Source organism: Xylona heveae (assembly GCF_001619985.1).
Source record: "Xylona heveae TC161 unplaced genomic scaffold L228scaffold_4, whole genome shotgun sequence".
NCBI classification, from domain to species: domain Eukaryota; kingdom Fungi; phylum Ascomycota; class Xylonomycetes; order Xylonales; family Xylonaceae; genus Xylona; species Xylona heveae.
Genome location: NW_017264196.1, coordinates 1,691,659 through 1,715,207, shown reverse-complemented (window position 1 = coordinate 1,715,207; position 23,549 = coordinate 1,691,659). Strand labels below are relative to the sequence as shown.

At 49.7% G+C, this 23,549-nt stretch overlaps 6 protein-coding genes and 1 non-coding gene across 7 annotated transcripts; 4 read left to right on the top strand and 3 right to left on the bottom strand.

Moving 5' to 3' along the window:
* Positions 1–491: 491 nt before the first annotated feature.
* L228DRAFT_219885 (Phosphodiest-domain-containing protein) lies at positions 492–3,478 on the top strand. The gene is made up of 3 exons (XM_018330231.1): positions 492–1,331; positions 1,440–2,703; positions 2,771–3,478. Exons 1-3 carry the CDS (start codon positions 858–860, stop codon positions 3,349–3,351), a joined length of 2,319 nt encoding a protein of 772 aa, XP_018189243.1. The 5' UTR covers positions 492–857; the 3' UTR covers positions 3,352–3,478.
* A 115-nt stretch (positions 3,479–3,593) lies between these two features.
* Positions 3,594–3,682, bottom strand: L228DRAFT_t60. Its single transcript has one exon. It is a non-coding gene; the product is annotated as a tRNA-Thr (tRNA).
* A 600-nt stretch (positions 3,683–4,282) lies between these two features.
* Positions 4,283–6,747, top strand: L228DRAFT_122365 (putative P450 monooxygenase). The gene is made up of 3 exons (XM_018329005.1): positions 4,283–4,886; positions 4,950–5,774; positions 5,899–6,747. The coding sequence occupies exons 1-3, from the start codon at positions 4,594–4,596 to the stop codon at positions 6,350–6,352; spliced, it is 1,572 nt and encodes a 523-aa protein (XP_018189242.1). The 5' UTR covers positions 4,283–4,593; the 3' UTR covers positions 6,353–6,747.
* L228DRAFT_238219 (hypothetical protein) lies at positions 6,742–9,322 on the bottom strand (the record flags this gene model as incomplete). The annotated part of the gene is made up of 2 exons (XM_018331017.1): positions 6,742–8,068; positions 8,139–9,322. 2 exons carry the CDS (start codon positions 9,320–9,322, stop codon positions 6,742–6,744), a joined length of 2,511 nt encoding a protein of 836 aa, XP_018189241.1.
* Positions 9,323–11,121: 1,799 nt separating this feature from the next.
* Positions 11,122–12,607, top strand: L228DRAFT_210277 (hypothetical protein; the record flags this gene model as incomplete). Its single annotated transcript, XM_018329845.1, has 2 exons — positions 11,122–11,364; positions 11,432–12,607. 2 exons carry the CDS (start codon positions 11,122–11,124, stop codon positions 12,605–12,607), a joined length of 1,419 nt encoding a protein of 472 aa, XP_018189240.1.
* Positions 12,608–13,115: 508 nt separating this feature from the next.
* On the bottom strand, positions 13,116–18,249 carry L228DRAFT_219880 (AAA-domain-containing protein). The gene is made up of 4 exons (XM_018330230.1): positions 18,044–18,249; positions 14,483–17,975; positions 14,148–14,423; positions 13,116–14,020 (listed from the first exon to the last, which is right to left on the bottom strand). Exons 1-4 carry the CDS (start codon positions 18,210–18,212, stop codon positions 13,327–13,329), a joined length of 4,632 nt encoding a protein of 1,543 aa, XP_018189239.1. The 5' UTR covers positions 18,213–18,249; the 3' UTR covers positions 13,116–13,326.
* A 2,102-nt stretch (positions 18,250–20,351) lies between these two features.
* On the top strand, positions 20,352–22,611 carry L228DRAFT_267662 (alpha/beta-hydrolase; the record flags this gene model as incomplete). Its single annotated transcript, XM_018335014.1, has 2 exons — positions 20,352–21,469; positions 21,537–22,611. The coding sequence occupies 2 exons, from the start codon at positions 20,352–20,354 to the stop codon at positions 22,609–22,611; spliced, it is 2,193 nt and encodes a 730-aa protein (XP_018189238.1).
* Between the last annotated feature and the right edge of the window lie 938 nt (positions 22,612–23,549).

Genomic DNA, 23,549 nt, shown 5'->3' with positions numbered 1-23,549 from the left:
AATACTCGCGCATAGCAATCATAGCAATCGAGTGACGATAATTATTGAGATCATTCAAGGTCGAGTGTAATTATGAATTGCAGTCGTGCTAGATAGAGCAACAGAGAGGAAATAGACGGTTATTTTCAAGCCGTGGATCTGAGAACAAATGGATAGAAACTGATTGGAGAAAGTTGGCGTTGAAAAGAAAGGGGATTGCTGGGGACGGTCTATCACTTTATTAATCTGGATGGCCCATTCCTAACATGATCGCACTCTCCTTTTGGGTTATAACTCACTTAGCTCTCTCTGCAAGTCAATTAAATATCAATGAAGTGATCTGACAGTCCCCGGTATTGATAACAACACTGATTGGCTCCACTTGAGCGACTAAATGGTCAATTGACATTCCAGATGCAGCTCAATGGATAATCTCCTTCTCTTCATATTGTCGATAGACTGACTGCATTAAATCATCGTTTAACTATTTTTTGTGTCTATAGATCAGATTAGAATTCAGACAAAAGCATTCATCATGGGTGAGATCAAATGTTTAGAATATGTGGACGATTCGATCCATTGCATTCCAACTCGCTTGGTTGATGACAACGCCATTCTGCTGCGAGGGACAGTCGAATACCCATTCAACCCCAGTTTTGGACTTGATCTCTATCCTGTCCATTCCCCGGCCAATGAAATTAGTATCGTCTCTAGATAGCAACTGCTACAGCACCTCTGCGATGCTTTGAAAAGACAAATTTAGATAATTCAACCGACCAACTAGGCGGGCGGCCGACCTTGACATCTTCCGTTGCATCACCTTGCCGCCGCCGTCCCTCCGGTCTATTTATTCCGATAAATCCAAGGAGAGCAACGCCATGGCTGCAGGCTCTCAGGGTCACCAATTTCTCTCTCCCCGAATCCATGACGAAGATGTGCTCTCTGTTCGATCCCTGTCCGATCGAGAGTCTGACTCGGAAGACGACAATGTCCTCAGCGCCGCGCGGGATTCGGGAGACATTGCTCGACATGACCGCTCTGTCCTGGAGGAGGAGGAAGAGCGAGAGAGACTGCTAACAGGCGGAAGCAGTGCTGGCGCAGGCTTTAGACGCATGTTCAGCGGTGGTAACCAAGGCCCAGAGAGAGTCAGAATCGGAAAATCAGAGCGCAAACGGCAAAAGAGGCGGGATCGAAGAGCTGCACGGCGACCGGGCAAAGGCAAACATGGCACCAGGGAATTAATGTTTGAACTGGAAGAGGGGGGACTTCGGACAGATACAGGATCCGACATCTCGGGCGCATCATCCTCGGAGATTGACAGGAGGAGACTCCGCAGTGTCTACAAAGAGCGGGTATGACCATGCTCCAACACCCATTGTATTCTCATCATGACACGGCCTCACTTTGGAATACCGTGCACACTATAATATAAACATGAACGAATACTGACTGTTTTATAGCCTCGGCGCACACGACGCACAACACTACTTATCTTTCATGCTGCAGCTGTCGTGCTATTTCTTATCTTCCTCCTATTCGCATACAAACTATCCAGCGGCCGCAAAATGATTTCCACTACGACGCTGCGATCGAATGGCACGTCATTATTCGCGCCGACCACAATACTGATCTCTTTGGATGGATTCCGTGCCGACTTCCTCAATCGTGGCCTCACGCCCACCCTCAACTCTTTCATCGAAACCGGCATCTCGCCACGCTACATGCTGCCCAGCTTCCCCAGCGTCACCTTCCCGAACCACTTCACCCTCGTGACAGGCCTATACCCTGAAAGCCATGGCGTCGTAGGAAACACCTTTTGGGACAAGGATATTCAGCAGCAATTCTCGTCTGTGCATCCCGAGCGGAGCATGCAACCAAAATGGTGGCAAGGGGAGCCACTTTGGTTGACTGCAGAGAAGCAAGGTATTCGAAGTGCAATTCATATGTGGCCTGGATCCGAGGCCCACATCGGTGGAGTCGATCCCGCTTTTCTCGACAAATATAATGGCTCCGAAGCGCTGTCGCGGAAAGTATCTCGGGTCTTGGGATTCCTCGATCTCCCTGGCGAACAAGATCCGAAGGGCATCACCGACGAGATCCGGCCCCAGTTCATCGCCGCTTACGTTCCGATCGTGGATCGCGACGGCCACAAGTACGGTCCTAATAGCACAGAAATCCGCGGGACCATCTCTCACGTAGACGACATGTTGCATGACCTTTTCGTTGGACTGGAAGAACGGAACCTGACAAATATTGTCAACGTTGTAGTTGTTTCCGATCATGGAATGGCTACAACGTCCACCGACCGGCTCATCCAGCTCGAGGATCTGGTTGATCCAGACCTTCTAGAACACATTGATGGATGGCCGCTCTACGGTCTCCGGCCCAAAGATCCGCATGATCTCGAAAAGCTGTATAACGAGATATCCGAGAAGGCGGCAGAATACCCAAATATCGACGTCTATTTGCGAGACAGGAACATGCCGGAGCGATACCATTTTTCAAATAACGACCGCATTGCACCGCTGTGGATCGTACCAAAGACGGGCTGGGCGATTGTTACCAAGGCCGAGATGGATGTCGAAAAGGCAAAAGCAAATGGTGAAGTGTTTCATCCTATGGGCCTGCATGGATACGATCATGAGCATCCTCTTATGAGGGCAATCTTTGTTGCGAAAGGCCCGTCATTTCCGCATAAGCCGAATAGTCGTCTGGATGTGTTCCGTAAGTTTAACTATCATTCATTACTCTTCTACAAGATGCTCATATCCATTTTTTCTCTTCAATTCAGAAAACACCGAAGTCTACAACATCATCTGCGACTCCCTCGGTCTCACGCCGCAGCCGAATAACGGAACACTTCGACTTCCATTGAAGCCCGTAGGCTTGCACTCCGATGACGACGCCACTGGACTTGACTCACCGGATGATCCGCCGGCGTCTTCGGCAACACTAGGGTTTGACTCCGGCCTTGCCTCTCATCTCAACACCCTTTTCTCCAGCATGTCGGTCACTGTGAGCCCCAGTCACCTCAACGCTGTCTCAAAAACCGAATCATCTGCAACAGAACCTACCACAGCCGCGTCTATTGGTGTTGACACGCCAGAGATTCTTCCGCCTAGACCGACCATTGTGGATGAAAACGATGATTCTCAGAACAACGCATTGCCTTCTCCGCCAACACCAGATGATAATGCGCAAGGGCATGACGCAGCCGACAAGGAAAAAGAAGAAGATCGGATCCAGAAATGGTGGGCTTATGTTGTTGCTAAACTCCATGGCGCCAAAGATTGGGCAGGGAATCTCTTTGATGGGAATAGATCCAATTCGACCAGCACATCAGCGACAGCTGTCCCATCGCTAGCTGCATAGTTTCTCGAATTATTTGTTTCTTGTTTCTTGTTATAGAAATGATTTTACGATATCATTGATCCGGGAGTCATGGTTAGGGTATACCTTGGGATAGTTAATAATATTGAACATGAATTTTACCTTCCCGTAAGAACAAGACCGAAATAATTTCTAAAGTATAGCATATAGACTCCATTGTTAAAAACGTCCAGACTGAATAGGAAAGTTGGGCGGCCAAAATGAAGATCAAAAAAGCAAAAAGTTGCCGACAGCTGGAATCGAACCAGCGATCTTTCCATCACACTCATTTATCAAGTACGAGTGGAACGCATTACCCCTGTGCTATGCCGGCTAGTGTCTAGCCGAGGTGGTGATTGGTTGCCAATTAGCACAATATATATACCCAAGACAAACCAATACGTAACAGAATCCGACTCATTTGAATTATCCTACCTACCAAGGTAGAATGTTTTGCCTTTTGTTTCAGGAAATGGCCAATGAAGAAAATACGCGCTCATAAATTTGCGAGTGTTGGATTGAGCCATGGAAATGCTACATTGCTTGCTATACGTAAGTTGCGCTGTCAGAGAGGTAGGAGAATACCTCGACGAATAAAAACTGAAGGACAAGCAGCCCCTTGACAGGCGTATTTACCCTTCTCCACAATAACCTATCAAGCCCATCACCATCACTATCATACCCTTCTGCAGATATTAATCAAATATAACATTCATCGAACTCTTAAGCTCAAGTTCCAGTCCCTCCAACTTCTTAGGAGCAAATAAGTTATCAAATAACCAAGAAACCAGAGGACAAGATGATGGGCCCACAGGAAGCTGGGGACCCTGAACTTTGCCTTTTCGAGCAAGCACAACGCCATCAAGCAAGGTTCGCCCTAAGATAAGATGGATTTCAACATCTACGATTCATCAGAAGGGCGCTGTAATCCGAATTTTCTTCGGGTTTTCTCCGGGAGAGGCTGCTAAATACCATGTCCATTGGTCTGAAGTCCAAAAAAAAGGCTTCAATGCAGCTATACGCAATTGAGAACTGAATGGCCCACGAGGATAAAGAAGGGACTAGGTCCTCGGGCAGCTGGCGGAGCTAAACATTGACGACATAACAATATTTACGTCAATACCTCTAGTTTATCATACCCTCTCCGAAGCAGTCGACGTTTTCAACAAAATAAACTGCTATCAGAACAAAGCAAAACAGAAGGGGAGAAAGAGGAGCAAAATCATAATTGCGAGCTTCAGCGTCATGATCTTGTCGTTCCTCTTTACGCCTTATGCTCTCGTCCTTGTCCTAGTGTTATACTACCTCTTGCCCTACCTACAACGACAAGGACTCCGCGACATTCCAGGTCCGGTCGCAGCAGCTTTTACGAATTTCTGGCTCCTGCTTCAATGCCGCCGTGGGAAGCGCTACCTCGCCGTGGACAAGGCGCATAAGAAATATGGCCCGCTTGTGCGCATCCAACCACACCACGTCTCCGTTGCGGATGTGGATGCCATCAATATCATATATGGGCACGGCAATGGCTTTCTAAAAAGGTGATTTCATCTTTCCCCTTTTAAATGCAAATTCAATGGACCTTCAGCGCTCACATGGTAAAGCGAATACTACGACGCCTTTGTCTCGATCCACCGCGGGCTGTTCAACACCCGGGACCGCGCCGAACACACCCGCAAGCGCAAGACTGTCTCCGGGACATTTAGTGCCAAAGTGATAGGTCAATTCGAGCAATACATGCATCACAACCTCAAGGAGCTTCTTGTACAATGGGACCGCATTTGTGCCACCGCATCAACGACAACGACGACCACGGCGACAGGCTCGCAAGGGAAATACGCGCCCATCGACGCACTCAACTGGTTCAATTATCTTGCATTCGACATTATCGGGGACCTTGCGTTTGGCGCGCCATTCGGAATGCTTTCCAAAGGCGCAGATATCGCTGAAGTACGCATGACTCCCGACGCAGAACCCACATATGCGCCAGCCATTCAGGTGCTCAACCGCCGAGGAGAAGTCTCAGCAACACTAGGCTGCCTGCCCGCGCTGAAGAAATGGGCGCCGTACTCTCCGGACCCGTTCTTCCGCCACGGTCTTGCGGCCGTGAAGCAATTGGCTGGGATCGCGGTAGCAAGGGTCAATGCGCGCCTCCAGGCTGGGCAAAAGTCCGATCGAGTCGATTTGCTCGCGCGGCTCATGGAGGGTCGTGATTCGAATGGGAATCCAATGGGCAGAGAGGAACTAACGGCCGAGGCGCTCACCCAGATGATTGCGGGGAGCGATACGACGAGTAATACGTCTTGTGCGCTGTTGTTTTGGTGTTTGAAAACGCCTGGTGTGGTTGAGAAATTGCAAACCGAATCGGACGAAGCGATTGCCAGTGGTGTTAGGATTCCGGAGTTTAGTACTGTCAAGGATTTGCCGTAGTATGTTTGTCATCCCCTTATCCCTTGGTCCTCCGCCGATCTCCTTGGTCCTCTCCTTCAAGCATCCCGTTACGTCCATTTCCTTCGGCGTTTTCTTTTGTCAGCCATGTTAACAAGTGAACAGCCTCAAAGCAGTAATCAACGAAACCCTTCGTATCCACTCAACCTCCAGTCTCGGCCTACCTCGAGTCGTCCCGCCAGGCAGTCCCGGGGTAACTATCCTCGGCAAACACTTTCCCGCCGGCACCGTCCTGTCCGTGCCAGCATACACCATCCATCACTCCAAGGAGATCTGGGGTCCTGACGCCGATGAATTTCGGCCTGACCGGTGGCTTGGAAGTGGTGGAGCTGGCGGTGGAAGCATATCGGACATTCAAAAAGCCGCCTTCGTCCCATTCAGTCACGGCCCGCGAGCCTGCGTCGGCCGCAACGTCGCAGAAATGGAACTCGCCCTCATCGTGGCAACTGTTTTTCGCAACTATGAATTTGAATTGTATCAGACTGAAATGCATACCAGGGAGGGATTCTTGCGAAAGCCGCTTGGTTTGAATGTTGGTATTAGGAGAAGGTCGTCTTAGTTTATCGTTGAGGCTTCTTTTCTTCTCTTTTTCTGGGTTAAAAAAGTTTGCTTATCCTTTCGTCAGTGTATAATGCTGTATATGTACATACACCTTTCCACTCAAAGCATGATGCAGCCTTACTGTTATACAGCATATATGGCAAACGGACATCTCCTTTCTGATCTATAATTTTGCTTTTCTACATAACGTGATAGCATTTTCTGTTATGTCTTTGCTTACGACTTCGCGATACATTGCTAAACTCGCCCGACACGCTGCTGGACTTACAATGAGCAAAAAGCTTTGCAACTCCTAACCTCGAAGCAAGCTTTTTTTAAAGCTTGTCGCTTCCGAAATCGCAGGACGGGACAGGACGATGTTAAGCTCACGCTTTTGCACTCCACTCGCTACTTTACAACCACAAATCCAATACCCGCCCGAGCCTTCCGGACGGCCCGATGAAGCGCCTGTTCCTCCGTGTCTGTCCACTTGACACTCAATTGGTCCCACTTCTTGATTTGGAATTCGCGCTTGAACTGCTGCTGGAGGGCTTGCAGACGGGACGCCTCGTGTGGGTCGCCGGTTCCGGAGTACACGATAAAAGCAGTGCAAGGGGGCAGGGAGTCGTATATTTGGCGGATATGCGAGACGGTGCGGTGCACGGCGGCGGCGAGAATGGTGGGGGTGATTTGGATTTCGATGGAGGGGTCGGGTTCGGTGGTGGAAGAAGAAGAAGATGTATTAGGGTCTTGGTTCGGAACGGTAGAGGTGGTGGTGGGGAGGTTCGATGCGGATGTGGATGCAGGGTTTAATGTGAGAGAAGACATATTGGCTGAGCAATTTGATGGAAGAGGGGTAGCTGATGACGATGTGGGAGTAGAATTCGTGAGATCAGGTGCGGGGTGTTGGGATGATGAGGAGGTCGAAGTATTGATAGGAGGAGGAGCATCAGGAGATATTGTTGACGTAGGAGGAGAAGTAGAAGAGGAGAGAGAAGCGGGGTTGTGTTGTTGAGTTTGAGGCATCTCGACCCCCTGGTCTGCAAGTTCCTTGAGCACCCTTGCGGCTGCGGCTTTGGCAATGGGACCACTATTCCACCAGCCCCGGACAGCCTCTAACTCGCGCAGTCGGGCAAAGACAAAATCAACGCCTCCGCCAGAGACAATCTTGCCGTCTGGGTCGCCATTGACTGCGGTTCCGACTCCCTGCACGACCTGCTCGTCGGTTTCGCATCCGATGCAAACCTTGGCAGACGCGCCGAAACTGCGACTGGGATCGCCCCAGTCGACGGCTGCGCCGGGACGACCGTCAGGGCTCGGCGGTGCATCTGGTCGCTGTGCCCGCGAGAGCCGCTTAAAAATGCTCTCGCCCCGGGCGTCGCTTGTGCCCCATCGTTCTCCTTTTTCGCATTTTTGCTTAACGAGGTCGAGACATGCAAGGGCATCCTCGATGGGATTGTGCCCGGCGCTGCCGTGCCCTTTTTGGATTTCACGGTTGAGAAACTTTTGTGCAAGCCATTTGAGGGAGCATTTTAGTGGTGGACCACGTGGGTGGTGGAATGAAATTGCCGTGTCAATGATGAACGGGTGCGTCATTTTGAGCGCCGCGAGATCAGAGTTGAGGGAATGGCCAACGAGAATAACACGTGGGTGGAACATTTCTAGGAGTCGAGACTGAATGTCTTTGAGCGTGGTCGTTACTGGAGCCAGCATGGCCTCGGTGATACCAGAGTATCTGTATATGCGTCAGTATACTAATTCTTCTGGCGTAACGCCCCAAGCAGGTAGCTACGGCTTCGACTTACGGAGTAAGGTAGTCGACGATTGGGCTTTCTGGCTTCACCAACTCATCGAGGACGACTTCACCATCCCATCCAATAATGCTGACTCTCGTAAGAGCAATACCGGCCTCTGTCCTGCACATTTCGCAGTCCATCGCCAGCACTTCCCTTCCTTCAGTCAGGCTGCCCTTTTGGATATCTTCATCCGGTACGGCACCATCTTCGTACTTGTCCACTCTTGTATCCACCCAGCCGTCTTCTGCCGTCTCTTTAGCCCGTTTCCGCCGCTCCTCTTCTTCGACTCGGTCTTGCTCGCTCGGCAGTAACGCTGGATGTAGGGGATATTCGTTTTCTCGTAGTTCCTCCGCTGTGGCGAGAAAGGTCGTTATCGGCGTACGCTGGTTTTCCCAGAACTTTCCTTCTCTAGGGGCTTTTGGTCCCTTCTTGTTCTTCTCATCTTTCGCCTTTGGTAATTGTGCTAGCATCATCGCGTGTAGAGGCGAGTGAATCCGCGAGTAACGGTCGTCACCTGGTGTCTTAATTGGCCAAATCTGAGGAAACATGTCTGCCAGCGGCTTCAGAGGGTCGGGTAGATTGCCAGAGCTCAGAGCTACCGGATAGAAATCATCCGGAGACGATGAGATTTGATTCTTTCCTTCTTCCTCCGTTTCCTGCTCTGTGCTGCCACCTTCCTCGACTTTCTCAAGACTCTTTCCGGGAGCGACTTCTGAAGGCCCTGCTCCCAAAGGGATCTCGCCATTGAACATACCAGCCTCCAGTCCTGGCACCATAAGTGTCACAACCTTGTTTACGGACTTATGGTGACTGACAGAGACCCATTGCGGCGCTGTACCGTCGGCTATCAAATACAATGCCAGTCCCTGCAAGTCGCCAATTTTGACTTTGGTAGATAGTCGGGAGTGAGGAGAATGTGTAATTGTCGGATAATTATGTCGCGATTTCTTGTCTACCTTTTGTTTCTTCGACTTCCGTTGCGCCACATCGTTCGTGCTCGTAGCATCATCATTTTCGCACTGCTTCGAGTTGTCGACGATTTCCTGGTTAGAAGACGTCAGGTTGAAGGTGGGAAGCTCTGGCAGCTTCAGCATCGACAATGTCTGTCCCATTCCGAAACCATTTGTCGAAGCTGAATCCGATGATTGGCCCTCTCGGTAGTGCGCATGCTTGCGCTTTCTATGATGGCCCATATCTATGGCTTTAATACGACAGTCGTTGATGGAGTTTTCCAGAGCAGTTGTATTTCCAAATTATCAATCTATAAGTTTCTGGAACTTGTCACATTACGTTACCCGGACGGTGGTCCCTACGCCGATCCCCGATTTTCCTTCTCGCCCATTTTTGCTGCATCGTCACGACAATTGATCAGATTGTAATCCGTAAGCAACCAATATTCGATTATGTTCAATAGCTACGAACAGGATAAACGATATCTTTGCAGAGAAAGTTTGTTTCTCGAAACTCTCCTTTCACCATCAGAGGTTCAACTGTCCCCAACCGCCGCAAGGGAAAACGCTGGTGTGTAATGCTACATAAGGGGTTTTTACAGTGAGCTGTGCGGGAGTTTCAGACGAAATATTATTCAATTGTTTCGATCAGATGTGCAAAATGGGCGTACTGAACAGCATAAAAATTTCGAGATATGTGATGCATATTTCAGGACTCCGACACTCTTCAGTCTTACGTTGGGTCAGCAGTACTTCATCTGCTCAGGCTCGCTGTTCCAACAAAGAGCGTTGCAATGTCAATTTAAGGTTATCAACATGAATGTGAGCTATGAAATCAATATGATCATTTGCGTGACGCCTCATCAATAGCGTGGTTTATGCGATCTCGATTACAGTCTCTTCAGCGAAGCAACCCTTGGATCGCGAGTGAAAGTGTCGATTCGTGGATCCTCGTATACTGGTACAGCTGAAATCACAACAAGATAAGAGCATGCTGGGGTACGAGCAAGGCGACCTCCGAGCAATTTTTGAGAGGTGATACGGAGAGATTTGGCTCCTATGATCGACATCGCATGCTTATCCTCGTGGCGCACTCATATCTTGGTGGGATGGATTTCGCTGATACCGCGAGACCTCCTTCCATTAAAGGAAAAGTTCAGAGAAGGCAATGTTTTCGTCTGGAAATTTGCCCAGAAGGCTTCGCTGTGCCAAGCTAACTGGTGCCCAGATTCCATTTGCTTAGCGTGGTCGGCGACTAGAGTGACTGGGCTGGTCTAACCATTGCCTGGTCCTAAGGCTTGACTCCTCTAGGTAACAATGCCGGCTGACTTGAGGAGGCGAAAAGATGGGAAGCCGCAGGAGAAAACTAATGGGACGTCTCGCTGGCTAGGAATTGGCCGAAGACCTTGCAGACAAATTTTTAGACTCGGCCTTATCTTGGTCGGGACCCAAGGAAACCCCCCTTCAAGCCTGGAAAATCATCTCGAATTACTGACCACAGTAGGATGCAAAAATCTCAATTTTGATCTAAACAGTCATTTGAACGGCGAATTTGCGTACCAAATATAGCGGAGTATCGTGCAAAGGCATGGAGAAATCGGCTCACATCCTGTCAATGGTTCGATAGGTGGGGAGGCATCCACGAGTTGGTGGGGCCCGGGAGCCGTTCAAATTTTGGTTCGGTGGTGCCGTCTGGCCAGCGTTGATAATGCACTTTTTCGATTGCAAGGATTTCCCCTACCACCTGCCTGATAAAAAAGCATGAGCCTAAAACTAATGCGAGCTGGGGGTGGGTCACTGAGCCCTCCTCCGCATGGACGAGAAAATATATTAATGAACCACCGCCCTCTGAACGCCACTGCTCGGGTTTTGAATGTTGTCGTGCAATTGTGAGACCGACCAAACAACCGGCCCAAAAAATGTCTGAATTCTACGACGCCGAGGGCAAGGCCCAGGAAAAGTCTGGCGTTATTCCAGTGGCAGCACCACTCAATGGCAGCAGCGACGATATTCCGGTGAATAAGGGAGGAATACTTGGTCGTATGCGATACTGGGAGTCATGGATGGACCGCAAGTTAGGCATCGAATCCGCCGCGACGGACCGTGTTCTGCCTGAGAACCGCAATCCACCTAGCCAAATAGTCATGGCACTTTTGTGGGCATCCGGTACAATGACCCTCAGCTGCTTTGCTTCTGGCTTCTTGGGCCCGCAGATTTTCGGATTGGATCTGAAGCAATCTATTCTGATCACCATTTTTGGTTCGCTCCTAGGAGGAGCCGTAACGGTGGGTTGACCATTATGGATCGCACAGAAAATGGGAAATGTTTGTTGTATTCTAATTTCATATGTAGGGTTGGTGCGCAACCATGGGCCCCGAGACTGGTCTTCGACAAGTTGCCATTGCACGCTACAGTTTCGGCTTCTATCCGGCCTCAATCATTGCTGCTCTCAACGTCATTGAGCAACTCGGCTGGTCTTCTGTCGGATGCATCACTGGCGGTCTTGCTCTCACGGCTGTATCTGACGGCCGCGTCTCCCTGGTGCTCGGTGTGGTTATCATTGCCGTGGTGGGACTTGTCTTCAGCTTCATCGGACTGCGAGGCGTGCTTGTGTACGAAAAGTACGCATGGGCCGTCTTTTTCGTCATCTTCATGATCATGTACGGCGAAGTTGCGCACTATGCGGATCCCAAATCTTCTGCAACCGTGAGCGGCGCAACCTTTTCGGGAAATGTCCTGTCCCTACTCGCCATTGTCTACGGCTCCAGCGCATCGTGGTCCTCTATTGCATGCGATTATTATGTCGAATATCCCGTCAACACGCCCAAGGTCAAAATCTTCCTCTACACCATGCTTGGCATTTCTATCCCGACGTCCATCGGCATGGTGCTTGGCTGCTGCGTCGGAACCACCATGAATATCAACAAAGACTGGGCGGACCTGAACGACCAGGGACTCGGGTATCTTATCCAAGGCATTCTATTTCCTCGAGGTTTCGCCAAGTTCATTCTTGTCCTGCTCGTCCTCTCCGGCATCGGCATGAACTGCATCGCCATGTACTCTGGCGCTCTGTCCATTCAACTCTTTGCCAAACCCCTCCAGGCTGTTCCCCGCTTCTTCTGGACTATCCTCGTCTTTGTCGGCATTCTGCTCCTCGGTGTCGCTGGTCGAGATCACCTCTTGGACGTGCTCGAAAACTTCCTGTCCCTGCTGGGATACTGGAACACGGCCTTTTTCGTTATTGTTTTCCTCGAACACTACGTGTTCCGCAATGGCAACATTAACAACTATGACCTCGACGCCTGGGACACGCCTTCTAAGATGCCCCTTGGCATTGCTGGTCTCTTCGCCTTTCTGATCGGTATCGTCGGCTGCATCCTCGGCATGGTCCAGACGTGGTACGTCGGCGTGATTGCCAAGCACATTGGCGAATACGGCGGTGATATCGGAAACCAGTTGACGTTTATTTTTACCATTGTCACCTTCATTCCCCTGCGATACCTCGAGTTGAAGTATATCGGTCGGTGATTTCTCAAGCCACTGGTCAATTTGTTCAACTTTTTACTTTTGTTTTCTTGTCCCTCTATTTTTCATTTATTCACTTTTCTTTTTTGCCACGTTGTTCTGGACAACTAATGACTTTTTCCACCCTAGCGCACTGTCCCCTGGGTCAGTGCTTATATTCTATTTCACGATATCAAGTCGCACATGATGCATACACCTTCATCCTACCATTATAGCATATCCGCATTAGCATCCCGCCTTCTTCTATTCTTTCCCCGGATGGAAACCTACTACATGCAAATCTTAAGATTCTCATAGAGATCTAGATAAGACATGTTTCTCCTTGTTTTCTTTCTCTTTCATAAATGATATCCCCTCTTGTCAGTTTTATGGTCTGTCACTCTTCACATACTCGTACATTGCAGAATTAGCAAGGAGAAATAAATACAATAAATCTATAATCGCAATCTTCCAGTGCCAGGTGCTACAAAATTACGATGAACGAAGAATCCAAACGTTGAGAGATAGAGAGAGGTGATTACACGTTAATTTTGAATATATGTTTTGTATATACCTTATATACTTGATCAAGATCCGCGCAAACGGCAGCTAGGCAGGACGGTATATAACGTTTATCTCCCGAGAGGGGGATCCATGAATACATGCTCCATGAAATTGACGATAATACAACATTAGAAGCATTAGAAGGAGGAAGAATATGTGTCCATTGCTCCTTTCAACATTTATTCGCCGTCGCGGATTTTGCCTTTTCCTTTCCCTTTCGAAGATTCAGTTCCTGTCCCGGACGTACCAGTATTAGCAGCCCAGCCATTCAACGCGGCAGCATTAATTGCGGCGCTGATTGTCTGATTCGGCACCGTACTTGTCGGGGAAAACAAGGGCGCAGTGTGTGCAGAAGTAGTGGTAGCCGATGAAGGGGTGCCGCGAATAATATATTCATCTTCATCTTCATCATCGTCATCACGGTCATGGCCGACGTGCTCATGGTCTGTCCTGTTGACAGTATAGGCACTTTCGTAGTTCTCGTCGGTATCTTCCTCGTCATCCTCTTCAGCGCCGTCAACGGCGTCCCATGCAGCTGGTGCGGATGCCGTCCCTTTTCCCTTGGATTTGCTCTTGCCCTTTTGTGTTTTACTTTTGCTCTTTGCTTTGGACTTTGAAGGAACAGTTTCTTGTGGACGCTGTGCCGTGTGTTTGGGGCGGGAATGCAAAGGCAGGATCTGCTCGACGCCAGTTGCTCGCAGGCCTTGAGCCGGTGGGGTAGATGTTTCAGGACCATTGGTTGTGAAAGTGATGGCGTTTTGATATTCCTCATTTTCCAAGGCCTCTAGGGCTTCTAATGCTTGCTTGGGATCTTTATCGTCATTTGCTTCAAATGTGCGGCGGACACGGTCGTAGTGTTCGAGTTCTTTGGCACTGAAGGAGGTTTTGATATATTTAGCTTTGATAATCGTGAAACGAAACAAGGGAAAAAAAAAAGGGGGGGGGGGGGGGGGGGGGGGGGGGGTTTCATGGTAGAATTGAAAAAGGCAAAACTACGCACCTAACACTAGGAACAAGCTCGCGGTGAGCGGCGGTAAAGTCTTCTTCGGTGACCATGACGGAAATGTCTTCCTCGGTTGCAAGATGGTCGAAAAAGTATGCCGTTGTGACCGGTCCTCCGGGAAGAGCCTTGATTTTTCGATCAACAGCGGAAGCTTGCCGCGTGATAGCCTTGAGCATGGCGTCTGAGCAGAGAGCGTAGAGGTCGGCGCCAGTGTAGGTAAAAGGAAGAGACTGGGCAACGCGACCAAGTGAGAGGGAGGGATGAAGAGAGAATCTGTTTGACGCGGTCAGTGACAATTCGTTGAGAGTAAAAAGGGGAAAGGGGCAAAATACTTTCTGGTGAGGGCTTCCAGAATGGTAAGTTGTTTGTCGTGTGTATCGGATACTCCCAGATAAAGCATCTTGTCGAAACGACCTGGACGGAGGAGGGCTTGGTCGAGCAAGTCTGGTCGGTTGGTAGCTCCAATGACAAAGACACCACCGCCGCTCTCCTCGCCGTTGCTCATACCGTCAAGCTCTGCGAGAAGCTGGCTGACAATGCGATCCATGACACCGCCACTGTCACCTTGATTGCCTCTCTTGGGTGCAACTGAGTCAAGTTCGTCGAAAAAGACAACACAAGGTCGCGCATCACGGGCTTTCTGGAATACTCTGCGGACATTTGCTTCGGATTCACCAATGTACATGTTGAGTAGCTCTGGTCCTTTGACAGAGAAGAAATTGAGTGAGAATTCGGTGGCGATTGCTTTCGCCAGTAGGGTTTTACCAGTGCCTGGCGGCCCGTAGAACAGGATACCACTCCGCTTCTTCATACCCTTGGCAAAGAGCTCGGGGCGTTCGAGCGGTAGCTGGATGGTTTCCATGACAGCGTCTTTGACATTTGTCAGTCCTCCAACATCGTCCCATGTCACGTTGGGAATTTTCGGAGCGCCAATGGCGTCAGCAAAGTTTTTACGTGCAGCGTCGATTGCGAGGTCGAAATCTGTTTTGATCAGACAGCGTCCCGCCTCGCCCCCAGATATTTGGACATCTCGTGGTGTTATTTCAACTTCTTCACTCTGACTTCCGGAGTCCTGAGCTAGCTTCTCGACTCGTTCCTGTTTCGCGACGATCGCTCGTTCAACGACATCTACCAAATCGCCAGCGACGAGTGCAGCTGTCTTCAGGGCGACAGAGGATATGTCTACGTTAGATGCAAGCTTGACGCCCTTCTCTTCGATGATGTCCCTCAAAAGTGCTTCTCTTTCACTCTCATCTGGTGCAGAAATTTCCACCTCGTGCGTGAATAAACTTCTTACGCCGTCTGGAACCTTCTCCACATCTGTCGTCGTAGCAATGAGGACTCTTGAGTCTGCAATAATTTCCTTCAAAGCTGAGGAAATTCTCTCAGCAGTCAACGCCTCAATGCGTTTCAAAATTACCGCAGTGCATTCTCGCCCACATGCCAGGGCTCTCTCAGATCTCGCCTTCAAAAAAGCTTCCGTCTTCACGTCGCCACCAGATGCGCCCCCTTCCGTTATGATGTCGTATGCATCGATCACAAAGGGGTGTACTCCTAGATCCGCGCAAGCTTTGATTGCTGTGGTCGCTTTGCCTATGCTGCGCTGGTTAGAGACAAGCAAAATGGCTAGGGGCGGCAGACCCAGATGCATCGCACGAGCGCTGGTTGTTGCCGCGATAAGTTCTCTTAGTCGTCTTCTCGCTTTTGAAATAAAGGATATTGGCATATCAAAAATGGGATCCCCGTATGAAATGCCAGTTCTTCCTGATGATTGTTTCGTTCCCATGTAATACTCCCAAGGATTCGATGCCGCGCTGGGAATGACGCTTTGTTCGCTCCCAGCCTGGACCATGCGCGTGCTTAGGGTGTCGATTACTGCCATGTCGTTCCATATGTATGAGCCATCTAGCCTAGAGGAAGCATCGAGCTTGCCATTTAACACTGGCCCAACCTTGAACCAAGCCACATTTCTGTTACGTGCATTCTTGCATTCCACCGACTGGCCTGCATCAGCTACCGCGCCACCCATGAGCTCGTCTAGACCACCTTCGGGTTCTCCGACACTCGAGCCACTGAACACGGCTCTGCCGAAGTTCTCATCGATAGAAACCGCGACCAAATCGCCCTGTTTCACTAATCGCCGCTTCTGCTCAAAGTAACGCTTCAGTCCATTAAGTAAGCTTGGCTGAAGAGTACGATCTGTTGAAAGTGGCGTCGAAATTTTTAGGAGAGTAACTTCTTTTGCTGCAGGAGGTGAAGCTGATGCTGCAAGCTTCTTTAGGGATGGGGGTGGAGAGCCTGGAGTAGACTTCAAAGTTGAAAGAGGCGAGATCCTCAGATGAGAAGGTCCTCCAAGGTTAGCTAGTAGTATGGGTGATAGATATGCCCTCGCGGTTGTATCCACAGGAGAAAGAATTGAAGAACTTAAGCGACGCTCCCCAGACTTTTTGAAAGGATAGCGTTGGGATTTTTTTGGATAGCTTTCTGGGAGACCATAAACTCTGGCGATACGAGCACCTTGCGCACTCTCACCATCCTGGCCAAAGCTCGAAATGCCCCATTGCTCTATTCCATTATGGGACTCAGCAACAGGTTGAACGCGAACCCAGTCCCCAGAAAAGCACCCGACTTTGGCAAGCATATTTACCTCAAGAAACACACGGGCTTCATCATCATCGTCAATCAGTGGCCGTGGATGCAATAAATCATCCGGGATTTTCCTTAGCAAACCTTGCACTTTGAAGTGGTCCTTTGGAAGTCGTCTAAAACCATGTGCCGTGATGGTGTAGCTTGAGATTACTGATCCGGGAGTACTAACGCCATGTGCAGCGCCTCCTGGCCTAGGAGTCGCCGAAGTGAAGGAGGACAGTACACCGGACGAATGTGGAGGAAGTGTAGGGGCACTCAAGGAAATCATTTCGTCCATTGAGTCGTCCGAGAGGTCAGCGCTCTCGCTTTCCGAAAGCCCAGGAGCCGAATTATCTGTCTCTGAAACATTTTCTTCACCATCCACCACAGATTCAGTCATTGAAGACTCCTTGTCCTCCGCTGCTGAATAAAATTGCTCATTTGAAGTATCGTCCTCATCTGCAAAGGTATCAAGCTGTTGCTGCACCGGAATCTGGAGGACATTTCGCGCCGAAGATTCTCGCGGATGGCTCCTTATTACCACCACCTTTGTGTGTGGAAGTAGTCGGCCTTGTGCAACTGGCTCGCACAGCGTGATCCTTGCCGGTGGTGGCGGAACATGAGTGATAGGGTGAGAAGGCAAAGGCAACGGGAGTAAATCGCCAGCGCGCACAACATTTGGGGCCTTGAGTGCCTTGCGTATTGCCTGTCTTAGGGATTCGTCTGACGAGAACACCCTGGCCTTATCCCCTTCGCGGCTCAAAACATTATTTTTTGAAACTGTTTGTTCGTTGGTCGCCCGGCCGTTACGCATCGGCCATCCGCCAAAGCCTCCCCCAAATTTCCCATGTGCCTCCTCCATCTTTTTTAAAGCCTCGCCATCAACCGTTACATAGATCGAGTCAAGTGCGAGAGGAATGACATCCAAAATTCGGATTTCAATTGACGGAATAGCCCTGCTGGCCAATTTCGCTGGTGCAACAGCCCGTAAAGCGCTCGCGAACCGCTGTAATGCGAGAGATGCGGCAGGAAACTTCAAGGTAGAGTGAACTGTCTCTCTACCCGTCGGGGCATTATGGGCGAGTTTCTTCACTGGCAGCACCGTCCAGCAGCTGCTGTCGATCAGATCGGGGGACAATGGCGCCCAGGGAGCTATCGCGATATGGCGGATGTATTCTGAGCAGTCACTTTCCGTACCTATTGTTGCGAGGGACACTTTTAGCTCATCCACTCAAGATATTGAACTAGGCTCACTATCGATATACCATTTATAATCCTATCAGCCCGAAAGAGCTCAGAAAAGAGATCCTCAGACAAAAGTCCAACGTCGCCGGAGAGTTTGTCATCGAGGACCAAGCGCGCAGAGACGGGGACAGCAAGCTGCCTTCTCCTTCTCCGTTTTCGAGAACGCCATAGGGGCTCCCCAACTGCCATGATCCTACAGCTTAATGGTAAGGGATGATTGACCGTTGTTCATGAGGAATCATGCTGTTGCTAGAGAGCTTCAAAGCAGATAATCGACCCTGAACGGCACCGGCGCTCTTGAGCTCCGGCCGGGACCAGCCGTAAATTTACCGAATCTGAACCGAGGTCGGTTTCAACTTCCCTCTCTGCGTCTTTGATATCTCGCCGTTTTCATCCACCAAATAACTTATCACCAAAGATCGTAAGTTCTCCCTTATCATGCAAACACCTGCTTCGAATAAGACATTTCCCAGTGTTCTGACTTCTAATGAGGAATTGAACTCATATCTTATTCATCTAAATCTGACAATAATTTGCATGGTTTTCTTACGTGACTCAAATGCAATATACCATTTCTTCAAGCACAATACAGACGAAGAGCTGAGCATTTTCCTGGTTATTTTAAGTGGACTCAGACAGAGGAACAAATTGTGTGGCGATAATGGAGCCGACTGGCAGCATACTGTGACCTTTCACACTTTAGAAAATCTTAGGCGGAGCATCGACCTAACACCAACATTCGAGATTTTCGCATCAGTTCTTGAGGTCATTGAAATGATTAGGAAAGAGTCATCTTTTGCAGAAAGACACTCTCATGCAAGTGTCTTTGCTCGACTCGTCTAATAAGGCGCAAAATGGATTGATGAAAGAGTCTGCATGACCGGACAGATGAGAGATGGGACAATGCGTTTTCCTTGCGCCTAAATTTAATAGGTCCGCAAAAGCGAGCTCAAGTTATCACCCTAGACTGCTCTCAGCATTTCATTCCACGTGCAGCAGCAAAGTTGACGAAGATTGTCTGAGACGTGGCGTTGGGTTTGGGAATCCTCGGGACGATGAGGCACAAATGACATCCCATAACAATATCCGCCGCTGTAAACATCAAACAGATGTTTACAAAGACTGCGCTCCGCTCCACGAAGGAGCGCACGAAGGAGCGACCGGAGAGAAAAGAAAGGAGAAGAGAAGGAAACAAACGTGTCATAGATGAGTTACGAACTTTCAGATACTACGGAGTATTTCTACATACGGAGTGCTCCAGATCATGGGGGATCTTAGTGCTCACAGGAAGGGCCCACTATCAGAAACATGAAAAGCGGCACCCACAGCTGAGAGTCACGTCACTGCAAAAATTAGGAGGGAGCGATACTCCAATCTCGACTGTCTATAACCAACGTCACCCCTGAATAGCGCATTTCTTGTCAGAAGCTTGGTCTTGTTTGGCGATTCTTTAACCACACTATTGGTCCGGCGCCCCGCTAGATTCTCGGCTCCGTTCTACTTACTAACGATTGACTGCTGGAGCGAGGCAAACCGGCGTTGCCTTGCCTCGCGAGACTGAGATTATTCCTTTCTTAGACTAATTTTCTCATATTCTTCTTCATTATTTGATGCTTACACAGCTGCGTCCAATTAATCGTTATGGCTCAATGATCAAATGTTTTATAAAGTCACCACATCTGTCGTGGTCTATTCAGTGTCTCTGGAATGCCCAGAGAGGCACGTCAATCTTGGGTTAGGTCTAGCGCATCCCCTCATCTGTCTCTGGCGTAGCTTGTCGTTGGGTGAACGGCAATCTTGGAACGGTGCCAACGCCCGCCCCTCTTCATTATCCAATCACAACCAAACGAACCCCTATCGATGATGCGATGGCAAGCTTAGGGAAGGTTCCCGGTGGAAAAAAGCAAATGAAATGGCCACCACCCATAGCGTCATGGTGCATCCACTCCTTCGCACAGTCCCAAAGGTGTCCGCTCCTTTGACGAATTGATCCGCAGCTGGCCATGCACTTGAATCTGTGCGTGCTGCCGGATCTTGGCCTGAAACCCGGTCATTGGCACGCCAGACAGCAGGAACAGCAGGGTCATTGACATCGGTACCCGCGACTCTAAAGGCGGAATAACCGGGCAGGATATTTCTCCACAGGATTCTTCCCACGACTGGCGCATCAATTGACAAAGAGCAGAAAATATCTTACCTGGAAGGCCGTCTTCTCTTTGCTCAATTTACACAAACCTGGGTCAACCTAAAATTATCGCCGACCACGGAGACGCTTGCCACGAGAATATTATCACCGTGTTTCTCTCAGCAGGGCACGCTTGATGCGCCATGACTGTTTCTGAAACAGTCACAGCCGACACGAAGAGCAAAATAGATGCAGCTGTGCAATACACGCGCCAAGCGGAGCGGCTAGCGCATCTGACGCCAGGGCAAGAGGATGATCGAACAGGCGCAACGACTGCGAAGGAAGCTATCTTTGTGACACCGTACGATCCTGTCATTGCAACTGCAAATGGCGGCCGTCTCCCAGCCGTGCCACTTTTAGAGGCCGAGAAACTCAATGCGCTAAAAGACGAGCTTGAAGGTGACTCGATTCCGTCCAAAGACTCCTTGGAAAGTTCAACGGGCCATCACGGTGCAGAGGAGGACGAGAAAACCAAGATGGACGGGACTGGAGAGCTTTCCTCAAAACAATCCACAGAACCGGGCGCGCCTCTTCGAGAGGCCGTGCCGCCGTCACGCACAAATCCGTTGTTCCCCCCGCTCCCATTATACGGGCCGCCGACGCTATTGCGGAACCTGCAATGTTTCAGTTTCCGGGTGTCATCCTTTTTCCTTTCTTTGTCTTTTCTTGGCGTCATCGTTTTGGGAGCGGCCTTTACCAGCTTACCGCTCATATTTCGTAATACCTGGTTTCGACTTACATTCAGAAATCCCGACGCGCTTCGCCCGTTTCATAAGGAGGAGTGTCGCCGAAAAAAGGCTCGAAGAGAAGCAGAAAAGGACTGGAAGCGTCGTCAACGTCGACGCAACAGCCAAACAAAGATGGATGACAACGAAGTCGATGCGGCCCAAAAGGCCGCGTTCGAGCCCACGGAAGGAGGCAAAGACAAGTTGATTTGCGACGTTGGCTATTATGCCCGCCGCGTCGGTCTCAACGTGGAAGAGTTTCAAGTGCAAACCGAAGATGGATTCATTCTGCAATTGTGGCACGTCTACGACCCAAAAGAATACCAACCCGTCCCGGATAGTGACCGCCAGGAACACGGCCCAGAAGTTTTTCCCGAGGGCCAGGCTACCCAAGGCCAAAAGAAGGGAGCTTCTGGCCGGCAATTTAGAGACGGCCAGAGAAAGTATCCTGTCCTACTCGTACACGGACTTTTGCAGAGCTCAGGGGCCTATTGTTGCAACGATGACGAGAGTCTCGCGTTTTATCTATGTAAGAGGTAAGACCACTCTACCACTGCTCGCATTCCTTCTTTTACTCGATCATGAGTTGACGGTATTCTGTAGTGGATATGATGTGTGGTTAGGCAACAATCGCTGTGGTTTCCGGCCTCAGCACCAGATGCTCACCTACAGTGATCCTCGTATGTGGGCCTGGAATATCAGGCAGATGGGAGTGATGGACTTACCAGCACTCATTTCAAGAGTGTTGAGCGAGACAGGATTTGAGAAGCTTGGTCTCATATGCCACTCGCAAGGGACGACGGAGACGTTCGTTGCCCTGGCCAAAGAACAGCGGCCAGATTTGGGGTCCAAGATCAGTGTATTCTGCGCCCTCGCGCCCGCAGCATATGCCGGTCCACTTATCGGCAAAATGTATTTCAAATTTATGCGTATCATCTCACCTGGTCTCTTCCGGCTGATCTTTGGCATTCATGCGTTCATTCCTTTCATGATGAAGATGCACTCCCTTCTTCCTGGTCGACTTTACGGCGCACTAGGCTACCGTGTCTTCTCTTTCCTTTTCAACTGGACAGATGACCGATGGGAGCGAGATCTTCGCGATCGCATGTTTCAATTCGCTCCCGTATATGTCAGCGCGGAGAGCATGAGATGGTGGCTAGGTCGGGAGTGCTTCGCCAAGCAGAAATGCATCCTCGCTACGCGTGAGGTGGGTCAAATGGAGGAGAATGAGGATGAGGAGGAGGCGATGGCCACGGAGACGCCCGAAGAAAACCAGTCCTCAGGGGCCGGCCCCTCGGCTGGAGCTCCCCAAAAGGACAAAGGGCGTACGGCTTGGTACGACGAGCAGGTGCCTCCTTTCGCCATGTGGATCGCCGGGTCTGACGACCTAGTTGACGGTCGGAGACTGTTACGACGATTCGAACGGGGTCGAGAACCGTATGTTCAGTTGGTTCATGCTAAGATTATCGAGGAGTACGAGCATCTTGATGTTATATGGGCTATGGATTCGATAGAGCAAGTAGGGAACGAGGTTCGCGAAGTTATATGGAAAACTGCGCCAGAGGCCGCACGCCAAGTTTGTCGTGTCCCTCAGGGATGTGATGAAGTGGAGCCGTGGGAGCCCAGCACTGAGCCGCCAAGAGTGAGATCTTCTCAAGCCATTGTTTCGAAGGTTTGAGAAGCGAGACTCGCCAGCTCACTAAGCTTCTAGATGATCCTATTCTTTTGTACTTTTTGGCTTTAGAGAAAGATTTTTAATATCTGAGGTATCTCTCACGAGGGAGAATTACCTTGAAGATACCCGCTCCATGATGATTACGACATGCGGCAAGCAAACTTTTGACAGTGCGAAGCATGCTTCTTCACTAAATCATAGCGATACATTTATGTATAATATAAGAGTCATTGTTACTATATGCGTCGTCATTCAAAGAGTCAGTTGGCAATGTTCGGATAATTTTCACTGATGGAATCGGACTAGTATTCTGACAATTATATCATCGGAGACTAGGAGGATGAACGGTAAAATCATGAACATCAAAGCAGGATCTGGGACATTGGCAAGGTGCATCTGCACTTCTGTGCCATTTCGGGGGTTTGCCGGTCATTGCTTCCAGACACTCTACAACCACCCTAGCCAACCTTTGCACAATCTAATATTTAACACATCATTTGGTAATTGGCAAGTTAAAATCGATGCCGGGATGAGCAGCCCTGCAGGTAACATGGCTTTCGGTCTAAAATAACTGGTTTCTCGCTGCTAGCCCAGGAACCAAGTTCGAGTGGCCCCCAGGAATTTCCAATAACACTCATTTTCATACATCTTCATCTATGCTTTCCTACTTCTTCTACGTCTATGTCTTCTTGTTCGTCATATTTTCTCAGTCCACCCTCAATCCATGACAGACCAGAAGCAGCGAATTGAACATGGACGAGATGTTTGGAGACCACATTGGGCCGGCTTTGGGAGCGAGCATTTATCGCTTCGTCGCCGTCGTGATTGCAGTCAAAATTACGGAGTAAGCCAAGAGAAGCCTTTTCTGGCAAGTCCAAGAGCAGAGTGTCGCTAAACGCCGCCAGGGCCACACCCACAAAAAAAAAAGGCATGCTGGGGTC